This window comes from Melozone crissalis, unplaced genomic scaffold (assembly GCF_028551555.1).
Source record: "Melozone crissalis strain CALT ecotype California unplaced genomic scaffold, PUWL_Pcris_2 ptg000007l_1, whole genome shotgun sequence".
Lineage (NCBI taxonomy): Eukaryota > Metazoa > Chordata > Aves > Passeriformes > Passerellidae > Melozone > Melozone crissalis.
The window spans coordinates 5,818,141-5,834,334 of record NW_026535785.1 but is presented as its reverse complement, the minus strand read 5'-3'; the positions used below and the strand labels follow the sequence as shown (position 1 = coordinate 5,834,334).

At 41.8% G+C, this 16,194-nt stretch overlaps 2 protein-coding genes across 3 annotated transcripts in view; one reads left to right on the top strand and one right to left on the bottom strand.

Moving 5' to 3' along the window:
* Positions 1–6,962, top strand: part of WWOX (WW domain containing oxidoreductase) — a 473,991-nt gene extending 467,029 nt beyond the window's left edge. The window contains exon 9 of the mRNA XM_054269623.1: positions 6,762–6,962. Within this exon, the coding sequence (XP_054125598.1) occupies positions 6,762–6,950 (189 nt within the window). The 3' untranslated portion in view covers positions 6,951–6,962. The remainder of the gene's footprint in view (positions 1–6,761) is intronic.
* A 1,021-nt stretch (positions 6,963–7,983) lies between these two features.
* Positions 7,984–16,194, bottom strand: part of MAF (MAF bZIP transcription factor) — a 183,872-nt gene continuing 175,661 nt past the window's right edge. Inside the window, exon 3 of one of the 2 annotated variants that reach the window (XM_054269624.1) lies at positions 7,984–8,069. Coding sequence is in view for 1 of the 2 variants with exons in the window: in XM_054269626.1 (XP_054125601.1) it covers positions 8,039–8,069 (31 nt within the window). In the remaining variant the exon portion in view is untranslated. The remainder of the gene's footprint in view (positions 8,070–16,194) is intronic. The other variant, XM_054269626.1, reaches the window with a different exon arrangement.

Genomic DNA, 16,194 nt, shown 5'->3' with positions numbered 1-16,194 from the left:
TCTGAATGACTCCTCACAACACCCCTGTGAGGTGGGTAAACAAGAGTAATCTCTATAAAATGGGGATTTCATAGCTGGGAAAAGTGAGGTACATGGAGTTGAAGTGACTTGTCCAAGCTCGCTAGGGAAGGAAAAGTTGAAAAGAGGAAAACAGCCCAGTTCTCCTGATTTGATGTCCTGTATTGTAATTTTTTTTCTCTTGTAGAATGATTGCAGAAAATCTATTTGACAGTGAATGTTGGAGGTTGGAAGTTTTCAAGGGCTATCATTGCTGTAATTGAGAACATACTGGGGGTTGCATAACACAAACAACATGGTGCATTATCAAAATACATTTATTACAATGGACACGATTTCTTTTGCAAAGTTAAAACCCAGAATGTAAGTTAAATATAGCTGCATGTGCTGAATAGTTGAAATAATCACTAGGTCTTAATGCCTCAGCAGTTGAAAACAAATCCTCTTTCATGAGCTACTGCAGTTTCCTTACTCAAAGAACACAGCACACTTATCTCCTATAATGTATGTAAAGAATACTGTAAATGTGTAAGGGTCTTAATGACACTAAGAAAAGTTACATCTTGAAACCAACTATGCTCTGCAAGTAGAGAAGCTGATGGAGTTCTGAGTCTTTGTAGCTGGGAATTAGTTGAAAAAGGAATACATCCGAGGGAAAAAAGCAGACCCTATAGATTTTGGTTTATTCGTTGTATTATCTTCTAAGAGATGCTTTGCTGGTTTAATTGTGGTGATGGGGGAAGGGGAGGTGGTTGAGAAGCTCTGGTTTAGATGTGGTTCAGTGAGAGCTTTGAAAAGACTGTAGATACAGTGTCAGTTCAGGTCACGTTTTCCTGCTGGCACTTGGGGTGGAAATAGGACCTGAAGTCAACTGAGCCCAGTTTGGAGTTTAGATCATATTTGGCAGCTCCAAAGTTTTATTTTTTGAGCTGCAGATATGATTTCAGTTTCACGCTCTCCCAGAATAGCAAAGGAAGGTCTCAATTTCATGTTTCCTTGCTGAAAAATCAATCAAGGAATCCTGTTTTCTTACAGGACATTAATACATAGATATTCTGAGCTTTATTCATAGGGTAACTGTGCATCTGGGATTCTCTGAGTAAGAGGACTGCAGCAGAAACTGAACAGTTCTCCTGTCATCTCATAAGGCAAGACTAAAACTTGTTCACTGCATTGTTGGAAAAGTGGCTGTTCCTCACAGCTCTGAGCTGTCCCAGTAGGAAAGGGAGCAGAGGAACTCCTGACATTGGGAATTGGCTCCCTCAGCTCCAGCTGGCCTCAGACATGGGGGATATCACCAAACAGCTCTTAAGACTGCTCCTAAAAACTCAGATACTGAGGAATCCTGCATGAGGACATGAGGATTTTAGGCGTGCTAGTGTTTTTCAGAAGAGGTCATTGTGCTCCATGTTATTCACAAGGACTTGGGCTTAATAGGAAAAAGGAATAAGTGTAGTTTGAGAAAGCTCTGCACCACAATCCCAGCCTGGGGGTTGTAGCAATACCAGAAGAACACAAATCCATTCTGAGGGCAGAATTGTCCCAGCTGCCCCCAGGCAGCACAAACCCCACTGTGCCCACCCTGAGCATCAGCCTCAGGGTCACAGCAAGCACTGGAGCAGACCCTCAGCCCCTGCTCCAATCTGTGGAGCCTCTGAATTAGCAAACCTGTGCTAATTCCCACCAGGAGGAGGTGAGGCTCGAGGAATGTAAAACTGCAGCTGTCACTCTATGGTTTGGTTTGGATAATATGGTTGTGGAAACAGATTCTATATAATTTTGTTTGTAATTCCAAGGAGATTTTATATTTTACATCAAATCAGGAAAATGGCCACTGCTGAAGCCAGCTGGTGAGGAGCTTTCCCCTCTAACAGAATGAACTCTTCAGGGTGCTTATCAGAGGCACAGAGGAGGTATGGGACACCCCATTGGTGTCATATCTGGAATATGTTCATACTGCCTTGGTTGCTAGGTTAGGTCAGTGGTTGGACTCAGTGATTTTCCCCAACCTTAATGATTCTCTGATTCTACCTGACACTGCTGTGTAATGAGTATTGGGCTGTAAATGGTGTGCTCACAGTGCCTTTGTGTGGGTCTGATATTTTACTGTTAGGGATGTGTTGGCTTTGTCTAATAGTCCTGATATGAATAACAGGAACAGCCTGAAGAGTTTTAAGGACTTGCCTTTTTATTTCACTTGAGTTGATTGCTTTGAATCTGGCCCTTGTCACAAATACTCTCCTCTCATGTCATTTTGAATTCACCTCTTTCCACTGGCCATCTTTTAAAATGCTATGTGCTGAACTTAACCTCAGGCTACCAAGATAACTGGCCTTTATCCTTAATTTTTCATAAGAAAATAAACCCCTCCTTTCCAAATAAGCTGATCCCATCTCCCTGGCAGACAATGCTGAGTGCTGTGTGCTCTTAACAGAGTTTAGAGTGGGTCCTATTCATTCATAGTTGATAAATATACAGATAAGTTATGGCTTTGTTTCTATTATTTATGTGCTTGGAATGTAAACTTGCTTCAGAACAAAAGCCTAATTTTAGAAAATAAACATGCATTTGAAGGTAGACAAATCTAAAAACTAAACATTAACTGTGTAATATGTTTCCTTATCAGGAACATAAATGGTATCTCAGACTACTAACAGATGCATTACATATATTAATGAGGGTTTTACCATGTTCTGTATCTCAAGAACCCTTTTCTTTTACTGTTAAGTTTTTCAATATTAATTTGCATTCAGTGCCATCAGTTAAAAATTGGCTGCTTGCAGTTATGAAATAAATGCCTATGAACTAGTAGCTACTTAGTATTTTCAATTCAACAAAGGATTTTAGAAGGATGGATAATTTAGATCTTTGAGCCTTAACTATAAATAAACAGCAACTGCTGTACCAATCCCACCCTGCTGCAGAGGAAGATTGTATTACAAAACTGACAAATGATTTGCGGAAGAGAATGATGAACCCTTATTACTGAGACACTCTTCAACTTAATCCAAAACAAGATTCCCGGGTAATTTTACGTGCACTGGGAAGATTGATGGCGTGGTGCTTGCCCAGCAGCTTTCACGTGTTTGACTGGATCGGAAATGGCACTGAGGCATGATTAAAGATTCAGTTGGGCTTCTCACAAATTCTTTATCCTGCGCATTCATTATTGCAACCCGCTGCCTTTGTTGCAGGTTAAAGAAGGCTGACCCCAGCCCTGGTGATTAGCACCCTGTACAACTGATGGACCTATGGAAAAAAATGTTTAGGTTGCCCGACGCTTTTAGCATCGTTTATCAGCTGAAATTGTTGGGAGGGGGGACCTTAATCACAATGGATCAGGGAGAGCCTGTGACAACTGACAAGCTCATTGTTTAAGACATTTTTTAACGAAGTTGTTAACATTAATTCTTTTATATAGTACTCTAATCTTCTTCAAATTATGTTCTGACATGGCACAAACCGCTTGGCATTGAAAGTCATTCAACAGTGATTAAAGTGCTCTTTTTATTGGTTTAAGAATGTTTCATCTTGTATCAGCAGTATGGAATTGTTTACTAATTAGATTCCCTAACATCCTCTACTGTTGTATGCTGATGATATGTGAACAGGAAAGCTGATGAGCAAAAAATTAAAACTTGTTACTAGACTGTCATAAGGCCCAGCATATAAAGATGTCATTCAAAGGACTGTGTTCATAAGGGATAAACAATATTTGCTGAGAAACAGAGCAGTTTCTGGCTGGTGTACAGGCAGTTTGCACTATCTGCAGCCCTGGCTCTTCACAGAGGTTTGTGGGTAGATACAAAGGAGGGATTTATGCCTTGGGGACCTTCCCATTCAGCATGGCATTTATGAGGTTTCTACACATCCCACTTTGGGCAGGAGGTTGGGCTGGACCCCTCTTGATGCTCCTGCCAACCCAAAATGGGATTTGATTCCTGTGACTCTGATGCTCACTCCTCTCAGTCCTTGGACAAGTCACTTGGGCAGATCCTCAAGTGTCTGAATGCAACCAGCTCACAAAGGGAATTAGATACTTCAGTGGCTCTGAGAATTTGAGATTTACCTTCTGTTACATAGTTTTGCTGTCTGAAGCATTCTCCTAGGCTTGATGAGTTCATGTTTGTCCATAATCGTGAGATACTAAATCTTTAACCTCTGTCAACAAAGGGATAAATACAACTGCATTTCTCTTAAGTAATAAGAAAGGTACTTTTCTTTCAATGATAGAACCATTGAATTTTCTTCTTCCAAAACAGCCAAGATGATTGAAACATTTAGAAAGAAGTAAGGATACACACAGCCAAAAAGCAAATGGCACGTTGCTTACATCCAGTTCTCAGCAAAACACTGGAGGCATCGCAAGATAAAGTGCTTTGGGCTTCCAGCCACATAATCTTTTATCACTTAAAGTAAATATCCTATGCTCACACAGGGAAAGCTATTCTCTTCTTCTGGAGTCCAGCTTGTGTCAATGCTCAAGGTATAAAGCACTGCTCTTGTGCTCTGGGGTGTTTTTCTGCCTGCCGAGAATTTTGTTTAAACATCGCCAAATTCGACTCGTTTGAAAAGATAAATTATTGTTTGGGTTGGATTTTAAACTGGCTCTGATAAACTTCCATTTTATGAATTAGCTGAATTCTATTAGAGATAGCCTGAATTTAGCTTGGCTGGACGGATGCTTTTCAGCAAGGGCTTGAGGGCTCTCAATTTGCCTTGAGCAATTCAGTTTAATTTTACCTTTCTAATGAAAGTCCAGTTGAATTGCTTGCAAAAAACTAATAATACTCTTTAGGGGCTTTGAGACATTCTAAACAGCTGAATACAGTGATCATACTTATACTGTGGAGCTTTATAGGATAGTTGAAATGAGCATAGAAATTTTATTGTTCTCTATTAATATTATTTTTAGTAGAACTCTCTTCCATTTCTGCTACCACCTTTAAGATATTTTCTCTTTTTTAAAAAAAGATACTGGCTTAATAAGAGGATTACTATGTATTATACTAACTTTAAAAATATTTTGGTCTTTTGATAAATATATGCCTTTCAAAATACTTAATACAGACAGTTTTGGTTTACCTTGTGATGGGAGATCATTTCTAAGTTGTGGAGTCATCATTATCAGTTTAATCCCATCTGCTGAGGAAAATGCATGTCTTGCAAACAAATATGCACTTCTTTGTTGCTACGAAGTTGAGATGCCTCAAATAAGGAGAACTGGGGCTTTTAAAACGGCTTCCTGTCCTTGAAGGATGAGAATGCAAAGTAGAGGTCTTCTGCAGGTTGACCCCCCTAGCAGCACCCTGAGTTTCCTTGGCTGTGACAATGAAAGGCCAAAAAACAAAGGAGCGGAGGAAAATCACAAGAGATTGAAGCCTATTCTCTTATCCCATTAAATTATCTTAATGTGGCAACAACTAATTTCTCTTCATTTACTTTTTCAATTGCACTTGGCAGCCTTTTTATTCTGATTCCTATCAGCTCATAATTTGTTACCACAGAAAGGACTAAGATGTACATAAATAATCATAAGATGCCAGATAAACTCTATCGGTTTTAAATTAGTGTTGTGTTTTGCTAATGCGCTCTCACCTATTATTTTTAATTATAGTTTACAAAGCAAAATAGCTTCTTGCCCTCTCCCCAGCTGTTCTGGCACTGTGCTTTTAGTCTGTGCCAGGGAATAGCCCGTCACCCATGCCAGGGTGCTTGCCCCAGTCCTGTGGCCACCATCTGTAGGTTTTTGTTGGGACAATTCATAGAAACCCATTCTTCCTCTTTGAGCATATGTTCATTTAGTATTTAAATTAAAAAAAAAAAAAAGGGGAAAAGGAAAGGAAAAAAAAGAAAAAGCAAGAAAAATTTAAAAATCCCTTCTGATTCACAAAAGCCTCTAATCTATCCACTCCATTTCTTAAAACATTATAAGACATGAGAAATGTTGTTGCAGAACCAGCCCTGTCTGTGCCTGCAGCAGTCAAATGCACTCACACAGCAGCAGTGACAACTGCCTGGGACTGTTGATCCAAGATCCACGGGCAGGTTTGGCACCAATCCCGACTGCACTTTACATGATAGGTCTTAATTGGAGTGCCCAGGTTAATTTTGCACAAGAGGTTTAAAAAACCCAAACAAACCAAATCCATCTATCAGGCTGCGGGTCGGCGTGCCTGGGCATATGGTCAATGATTTCTGTGATACAAAGGGAAGTTTTGGGGTTCATATGGTCAATGATTTCTGGGATGCAAAGGGAAGTTTTGAGGTGCATATGGTCAATGATTTCTGTGGTGCAAAGGGAAGTTTTGAGGTGCATATGGTCAATGATTTCTGTGATGCAAAGGGAAGTTTTGAGGCACTGCTTTTAAACCTGGCTCAGCTGTTCTGGTGTCAAACACCACCTGGGCAGCTCCTGCTACCAATCCAGGTGTTTACCAAATAGGGGCAAAACATCTGAGCTTGGGGCTGTGGTTCAGGATTCTCTTTTTCTTCTCCTCTTAGAGGGAAGGAAAAGAAAGAAGTCCTCATTGAAGTGGTTTGTAAAGAAGTGCCTTCAGCCGGGCTGCAGCCTTGTCACCGGGCAGCTCACCCTGCCTGCCACGCTGCCAGCAGGAGACACAGCTCCAAAGGGCTGAGCTTGAAATCACAACGATAATAATAAATTATAAAATATCTATGCATTTATATAATTCTGCTCGTTTTCTCTCTCTTAATTTAATTTTTTTTTGTTATCATTGCAGCAACAAGGAGCTGCCACGACGGTGTACTGCGCCACGGCGGCGGAGCTGGAGGGGCTGGGCGGGATGTACTTCAACAACTGCTGCCGCTGCCTGCCCTCGCAGCAGGCTCAGGACAGCGCCACAGCCACGGCCCTCTGGGAGCTGAGCCACAGGCTGATCCAAGAACGAGCTGGCAGCCAGGCCAAATAGCAGCCAGCCCCTGGAAGGATCAAAACACACGAGTGTGTGCGCGCTCGGAAACTGCCAGCGCTGGAATCTGTCCAATCTTATCATCTAGAGGGTTTCCATGTACCTCAGATACAGATTAAGCGGTGTTAAATGAAATAATAGCAGTCACAACATAGTGAAAAATGTTAAGTACTAATGGGAGGTGGGGAATACTGTGGGTTAAAGGGACAATGCGGCTTCCTGGAGCTTAGTTAGTCTCGGTTCTCTTTCTTTTGATTATGGCCTGTTCAAAGTGTAACCCAAGGAGGCATCTTCTGTCTTATTTTAGAAAAGCAATTCTGCAGATAATTTCTGTTGTTTTGATTAATGGGTAGGTATGTAGCCCAATATGGGATTTCCTCCGTATTTTGATAATTACTGTCTGTTAGGCTTTAGGTATTGATTGGGAGGTGGTAGTTGTGTTGATTCTTTTTCCCTACAAGGATTTTATTGGGTGTGGCAAATCAAAAGATTATTGAGGAAAGAAATCTTTTCAGCCCTTGACTGTTGGCTGCATTTGCGCTGTCTAGAAAAAGAAGGTGCAGGAAGACATCTGAACAGTAATGGTAAAGTCACAGCTAATTAAATATTTCTGGTTTTTTTTTTTTTTTTCTTAAAAGATTACAATAAAAGATATGTTGTAAACCATTCCCTAAGTACTGTCGAGTTAGCAAAGATGATGATGTCTCCTTAAGAACACACAGAGTGTAATCAGGGGTTTAAATGGTATTTCCATCAATTTCTCGGTTCACAGTTTTAAGGAGTTTTATTTCCTTGAAAGTTCACAGTTTCTCAGTTCTCCTGATACTGTTTCCCATTCCAAATCTGTCTTTTCTTTCCATTTAAATTCAATAAAACAACATGCTTGCTTGAATATTGTCACCTGAAGAGAAAGTTTGTCTCATTTCTGCAAATGTCTTAGTTCCATTTTTTTTTAGAAAAGAAAACTTGAGGAAAAATAAAGAGCTTCTTGTTGATGCCAAGAAAACGTTGGTTTTTTTTCTTGTTTCTTTCTGAGTTCATTTTTTGTATTTTGTGCTTTGTAGCTGTCTTCATGCCAGAAGGTTGTTCTAAGCCATCCTCAGTCCAGCATCACATTTTCTGTAGACAGAATATAAACAAATAAATAGAAGGACACATTGTTAATAGAAGTTTATTTGATCCCCTTTTTAGTTCTGCAGATTGTTAAATCTGCCTTCCATGATTTTTCTTTTCTGCAGTCACAGTACATTGGATTAATTGTTGAATAAAGTCAAGGCTTCTATCCCAGTGCAGCCTCAGCTGCTCCTTCCTTGTCTGCTTCCTTACCTGGTGCCACAGTCTTTCCTAAAGCAACAGTAAATATATAATATTTAATATAATTGATTTAATATATAATATTTAATATTATTTAATATATAATATTTAATATTATTTAATATAATATATGGCCTTTTTTATCCCTGCTGTGACACCTCTGTAGCAACAGCTTCAGGAGATGACAAATCCTGCCCACTCATCCTCCTCGACTCCCTGCAGCCCCTTCCCCAAGGGCAGCACACCCTGCTCTGAATCATTTGGTGGAATAAAGAAATAAAAGGGGCAATTCCAGAAAGAACAGCACCTCTTTTCAGCCTTTTGCAGAGTAAAAAAAACAACAAAAAAAAAGTCCTTCTTGTCTCCCAGAAGTTTTCTCCAGTCTGTGCTGCACAGACCAGATGCTGGTGTAGTGCAGTGTCTGAAAATTCATGGCCTGGGTTGAAGGCTTTGCCAGCTGAGGCAATGGTTACAGCCAAATTCCTTGTATTGTCTGGAGTTTAACTGGGGAGCAAAAGTGATTAACTCCTGTCACCTGTGCAACAGCCCTCACACACACATAATTTTTCCCTTTCAGAGCCAGACAGAATTACTGTGGTATGACACAGGCAGTGCAGGACTGCAGAGCTTTGCACTGGAGCTTGGCATTGCTGGGTTCAGAGGAGGCACTAATTAAGTGGTGCTGGGAGCTCTGCACTCCCCTGAAGGCCCGGGCCTTCTGCTCCATTTAGGCAAACATTAATAACCTATAATGAACCCCCTGTCATTCCTTATTGCTGAAATATTGTTCTCTGCTAGGAGAATTCAGTACTCAGGGATATTGCCTGCCTTCCTTCAAAGAATATCTGTGTGCTTTTCCTCTGTACCTCACTCTCTATTTTAGTGTTACAAGGTAAGAGCACTTTTAATGTTAGCGTAATTTTAGTTTAGCACTAGTATGAGGCAAGCTAGCCCCTAACTTCACTGAGTTGTTTGGGTTCCTCTGGTTTTTATTTCTGGTTATTATTTATTGACACCAGGGTATTGCCCTGTCTAGAATTTCACTGTCATAATTTTCTCCAATGCAGACAAAATTACTTGCTCCCTGTTTCTTTCTTTTACTTTTTATTTCACTCTGTCATTCTCCTTTTCTCTTTTTTCCTCTCCTTCATTTTTTTTCTCTCTCCATTTTCCTTTCCTCCTTCCACTCTCTTTGTCTCTCACTCTCCTATGTTGAGATAGCCAGTATAAAAAAAAGCTTTTTCCAAATGAAAGAAAAAAAACAAAACTATCAAGCTGTAGAAACCTTTGCTTCTATTAGAAACACTTGTGAAAATAATTTTTCTTGCAATCTCAGTTTGGTTTCAGCACAGGAGGGATGTGCAGGGAACATTAAAAAAGGAAAAGCAATTGAAAAGAAACAGACTCCAACCCCTCCATTTTAATATCCTAGATGTGCCTAAGTCATTGGCTTTCAAATATATTTTGGTGTAAAATTTGGCACATTTACAGCTGGTCAGATTTATTTATTTGACTGGCTTACATTTTTCTGGTTGATTTACCTGAGGCAATGTCTGTGTGAATTACTCCACAATGCATTGACTCCAGTGTTCATTAAAGGTAGTTAAGTGATCCTGTGTCTAATATTAAAGCAAACCCCATTAACCCTAACTAGTATCATATCAGCAAAACAAAAAGAACTGAATAAAGCAAAATAGATTGGGTATTTATAGTTCTTGGAAAAGATCCAGCAAATTCACATCGAGCTCCTAATAGTCCTAATAAGCACTTGCTAGTGATGCCCACGAAGGAGGAGGAGGGTGGGTTGGGGCTGTGTGTGATGCAGGCTCAGGCCCTGCAGGGATTTAGGAAGGGCTTTGGGAAGGGCTTTGGGAAGGGGAGGTGCTGGCAGGTGATGCCGGAGCATTTCCCACCCACACCTGCAGGGCGTTGTCCGACCCTTTCCCCCTGCTTTCCTTTCAAAGTCAACATTTCCCATTTTAATGGTGTTTTTTTTACTCTGTATTGGTGTCCTGTGTCTTAAAGTCCGTGCAGGTGAGCGAGCAAACTCCCTTGCTGGGATTGAAGAGCCAGAAGCTTTTAGGGAATGGAGGTGACTTCAATCAGTGTCAGCTTCCACTGCTGTCCATTGTTCTGCCCAGACAGACACTGGGACCTCTGCTTGCCATGCATCATGTTTGCATATAATCCAACAGAAACCTGTGCCAAATCTTGACTTCTTTTATTTTTCCTTCCTGCTTTTTCTTTTGACATCTGGGAGACAAATCCCAGATATTCTCGGACCAGGTAGGGCTTTTTATTAGAGAAGTCTTTCCAGCAACCCTGCAATAATTTGACTTATATCAAGGTTGAATAACTCCTTGTCAGGTGTTAAGCTCATGACCTTTCAAGCCAAACACACTTATACTAACCAGTTTACCATTGGAATGATCAATATCTTGTAAGTGAGAAAGTCTAGACAGATCTTATTTTGTCCTTTGGTATCACTTGTGGCTTTGGAATTGATCATTATATGTGGCTGGGGAAAAATTGCCTATACATTTCATGCTCTGTATTTATCTTGACAAGGTTCTCTAGGATTATATTTTCATAATCTGAATGGCAGTGGAACAGCTGCTCAGACTGTGCAAGCCCTTCTTATCGGGCTGAATTTAAGCCACGGTAATTACTCTTTCTCCTTATGTATTTCTTTTTTAAACAAGCGTGTACTATACATTAAAATGTATGGTTGGGGTGGCAGGGGGCATGCTGAGAAGCTTGGAAAATGCTGCTAAAGTGTATTTCCTTCCACACAGTAGCTGATGTGGGTTTGTATTTTATTCTAAATATAAGCCCATGTCTGAGCATGAGTGGGCTCTGAAGCAGGGTCCCAACCTATGGAGAGAAAATGTTGTTTTATTAACAAATATTAGAGCCAAGATTCCCTGAGATGGGAGGCAGTTTAGGAAAGGTGGAATAGCCCACAGTAATACTCAGTAAATGCATGACTGACTGAAGCCTTCAGGGGTCCCTTTGCAAAGAGAAACCCATGCCCAGGGAAGCAGCTGAGCCACAGGGACCTGCACAGGCTGACACAGTGATGGAAGCACTGAGATACAGCAGACTGATGGGTGCCTATTTCCTGTGGGATGGAGGAAATGGGAAAATAGAAAGGTATCTTGGAGAGAAAGAATGTGCTGCTTTTCTCTTGAGTTTGTTTTTGTTTTTTTTTTTTATCCTACACTGCTAACTGCGTTATTTACTAGATGCCTGTTCTGGGCTGTGCTTTTTCTCCTCTCCCCCACCCCTGTTGCGTTTGCAGAGCACTTTCCAAGGGGTGTTTTGTGAATTAGCTTCATGCTTTAAAAGAGAAGATTGCTCTGGCAGAGAACAGCATAGTTGTAAAAGTGTCAAGGTGTTATGAATGTCCTGATGATAGAGCCCAGTTGTTATCTGCTGGGTAGTGAGGGAGGATAGCTAATGATGTGCAGCATGTAAACCGTTTGTTGCTCTAATCCATCTGTGTGGAGAGGAGTGAAAAAGAGGGGCGAAATCCTGGGAAAATTACTTGGACAGCTGGAGATAAAGTGTGTACTGATGGAGTCATCCAGAGGTAGCTGTCAACATGAGCTGTGTTTGCATATAATCCAAGCGATGCACAATGATTCCTTTTGGTACTGTTTTTTTTATGGGGGTTCATGTGTCTCTGCACAGACCTTAATTACTATCCAGTATCTCTTACCAACTGGGCTCCAGTTTTAAGTGAGGAATGTGATTTTAATCAATTCGTGGCTGGGCGGTGGAGAGAAGTACTACAAACAGACCAAAGCAAGACATATGGATCCCTTTGGAGGACCTGAATTAAATGAGAAGCAGTCATTTTATTAATTCTGCTGTGTTTTATAGACCTTTTATATGGAACATTACCCATACAACTTCACTAGCTAATTAAAAAGGGCTCTTATCAATTTGCTGGGCAGTTGCTTATGCAGGGGGGAAAAAATAAAAAAGAGAAGAAGAAATAATTTTTTTTTTTTTTGAGTCCCAGAAAATCATTAACCTTAAGGGGGTACAGAACAGATCACCAAATGCCTGGTGAGACTATTTGGACTGCTTATCTTCATTCTTCTGAAGGAACTGTTGTAAAAACTGAACATTACACAATGCTTTGAGAGTGATCTGCACTGTGCCTGTTGTTCATATGTAAACCTTACACCGGTCTGGTGCAGTGCCTGCAGATATGTGAGCACAGGCCAAATTAGGGGCTTTGTACACTGGATTTCTATGATCCCTCCTGGCAAAGAAGGCACCTTTTTCCCTGGGCTGGCATTAGCAGCAGTTTGAGCAGCTTTGGAATGTTCTCAGCCAAGACTGAGGAGCACGTGCGATGCTTCGGGTGTGGAACGTGGAAGCTTTTTGCAAAGGGAGGAGAGAGAGAAGCAGATGCAGGGGAGCCACCCTGGTCCTGACTGATCATCACATCAGCACGGAACTGATGCCTTTAAAATGGACTCTGCCTTCTGCAAGCAGCCTGAGAGGAAGGGCCGGACACGCAGGGGAAGGTTATGGAAATGGGGAGAGCCTGTCTGAGTGCAGATCTCTGTGCTGCTGCCTGTGTGGGATGGGACGAGGCTGGAGCCATCCCAGCACCTGAAAAGCAGCATCACAAAAATACAATCAGTAGGGACAGAGACAAGAAAAGTCTCCTAAACCCCTTGCACCCCCACAAACCCTTACTTTACGTGGCGTATTGGATTTCACAAGCACGGGGTCTGCTGGGAGCTGCCTGCCGAGCGCACAGTTAGCAGTGATTGAACACCAGCGTTTTTAGCATTTTGACTTAAATCCAGTGTAAACTTGCAAGTGAACTGCTGGCCTGGGCTGGGTCTCTGGTGGACAGTCAGCCATGCATCACAGGCCGAGTGCCTGGACGGTGGCTGCGGGTCACAGCTCAAAGGAAGCCCTGAAATTTCACTTCAATGGATCCTGAATTACCTCTCATCCCAGGGAAAGCTTTATTTCTCTCCCTCTCTTTTCTCCCAGCATTGAGCTGGCATGGCTGGAGAAAGGGAGCCGGTACTGAGACCATCTTAAATGTACCTGGACTACAAACAAACCAGTATTTTCCTTCCAGCAAAGCTGCTCCTTTAATCTTTATGAACAGCAGAAATTCATGCATTACAGAGGCACAAAAATGAGAAGGGAAAAGCGGGTGGGAATAGTTGCATTAGAATTAAGCCCTGTTTTTAATATGACATCTGTCAGACTTATTGTTAAAAACACGGGGAAAGGCTCCCTTCAGAAATAATAACATTGCAGCAAGGTTAGTTACACACGGTGAGTCCTGTCAGCAGCCGCAATTAGAAGTTGTTTACACCGAGCGGAGCAGCGCGGCAGCACCGGGGCTTGGTGCGGACCCTCTCTGCTGCTCCATCCCCATCCCCATCCCCATCCCGGGGCTCCGGGATAACCCTCGCTTCCAGCCCAGCCCCAGCCGCGATGGGAGATCCTTCCCTGCGATCCCACTGCTCTCCCAATGACACCATCACCCAGGGTGGGACATCCTTCCCTGCGATCCCACTGCTTTCCCAATGACACCATCACCCAGGGTGGGACATCCTTCCCTGCGATCCCACTGCTCTCCCAATGACACCATCACCCAGGGTGGGACATCCTTCCCTGCGATCCCACTGTTTTCCCAATGACACCATCACCCAGGCGGGGATCGAGCGCTGCTCTGCGGTGTCACTGGGTTCGGGCTGCCGAGCAATTAAAGGGTCAATTTACGGCTAGGGGTGAAGGGGACGTGTGGCAAGGAGAGCCCCTGATAAACAGGAGCTGTCAGAGAGCCCTGCCCTGCAGGGCCAGCTCTTTCTCCCTCTCGGCTGGATATTCAAAGCCATTCCCCTCCGCGCCCCTGCCAGGGGCACCAGCACCGCCGCTCAGCCCAGACCGCAGAATTAATTCCATTTATTCCATTTATGCCCTCAGCCGGATTCCAAAGTGAGGCTCTGGAGACGCCGGAGAAATTAATTTATTAAAAAGCAATAGCTTGATAATGCACATGATGATAGAATAAATGAATCTGTTCAATATCTTATAAAACAGTTGGCAATCACATAATAGAGCGTTCATTGTCAATTTAGTGGCTTGTCTCATTATACTCTGCAAATAGTAGTAAAATGGTGTATTATTCATGAACCAACATGCTTTAATTACTTTTAGTGCACATTTATTTTTTCAAATGTAATATGAGTTAGATTCAGCCATAACTGTAACTCAGCTGATGAATCTTGAAGCAGTAACACAAACTGGAAGAGAAATTTTATGAGCACAGGAATCGGTTTCTGGGAAGTTTGTAGCATTTCTGTATGCTATGAAAGCAGTCCTAAAATGCCAGCCTCAGATGTTGGCCCAAATTTGGATTGTAGCTGATAATACTTCAGTAAATACAAATTATTAATTGATCATGCAATCAGATGTAATTTCAAATTTCATCATTTGATACGGTTGTTGGTTTTTTTTATATTTTTAATTTTTTAAAATTATTTTTTGCTGCCATAAAGCAAACCCCTGTATCTAATACAGTTTATTTGTTGGCTTTACATAGAGAAATTGTCTTGTTAACACTCCCTCCCTTCTTGGCTTCTCACACACACTTTTCACCAGCTTAATTTGCTATGAAGGTCTCATACACATGCAGCCAAGGTCAGTGAAAGTCCACTGCTCATTTCAATTAAAATGTTTGCAAGGATTTATACATAATAAACTGATCTTGCCTATAATAATAGGTTTCCTTAAGTCGGTCTTGCAGCTACTAAGTATAATGTTGCAGCACACTGTTGATTTCTATGTACATAGAAAAAAGAGCACAGTAAAATAAGATGACTTGAAAATGCAATTAAAGTGTAAATCTTTTCACCCATTAACATTTAGGGTCCATTAGATTGCTTTGTCTTTTACAATATTAAATGCTAAAATGTTTTGCTTTTATTCTGTAACAGTATATTCTAGTTCTATTTATAATACAAATGTAATTTAGCTCCCAATAAATCTTGGCTTTAATTGGTTATTAACTATGTGCTACTCTGTCATAAATTTAATCCACAGAATTTCCTTTTCCCCCCTCTATTCATCTCTGTGGCTTTTTATTCTAGGGTTAGGAATAGGGTTTGGGGACATCATCAACATGTAGCCCATGTGAGCATCTCCCCCAGGAATGTGGGTTGGGGTCGTTGCCCTCACTCTGGGCGTTTCAGGAGGTGACCGAGTGCTCCAGGGTGGAGGCTGAGCTCACACAGGGGCTGCATGAGCCTCTGCCCCAAGGGAAATGCTCCTGCAAGGTCTCTGCTCTCTCCTCAGGGACTCCAGGTGCAAATTGCTGGCTCTGCTGTGGGGTCTGAGTCTCCCACACAAGAGATGGAGCTGTGGCCAGCGCTGGAGCTTTGGCCCTAATAAAGGTTGTAGGGGGTGTGAATCAGGGCTGAATTTCACTCTTTTGCCCTGGATGTTGTCTTGTGCCTTGAAAGGTGTCCAAACGATGGCTGCACAATTATGACTCTTTTCCTCAGGCCTCAGTAAGCACAGTTTAGACTAGTTTTTATTGGTCACTGAGGATGAGTTTCTAAGGTTTTTTAGATTCAAGAACTGGGGTAATAGCATTGTGAGGGCATGGCCCAGTTTCCTTTGTAATCCTGATTTCAGTTCCCACTAGTAACCTGAAGCCATGACTGTTTAATCCTTAATTCCTGCCACAATTAACATCTCATATTCAGGAGTACTTCTCTGTGATTTGGAAGGAAATCTGTCCCCAGCTAGGTCAGCCCTTGCTGGTCTCTTTACTGAGTGGGAAGGGATCCTTTTGAGCTGGAGTCAAACACAGTAACACCTCATTTAATGGTGCAATAGAGCAGAGAATCTGTTCACTGGATGCAGTAGGCATCAACATCCT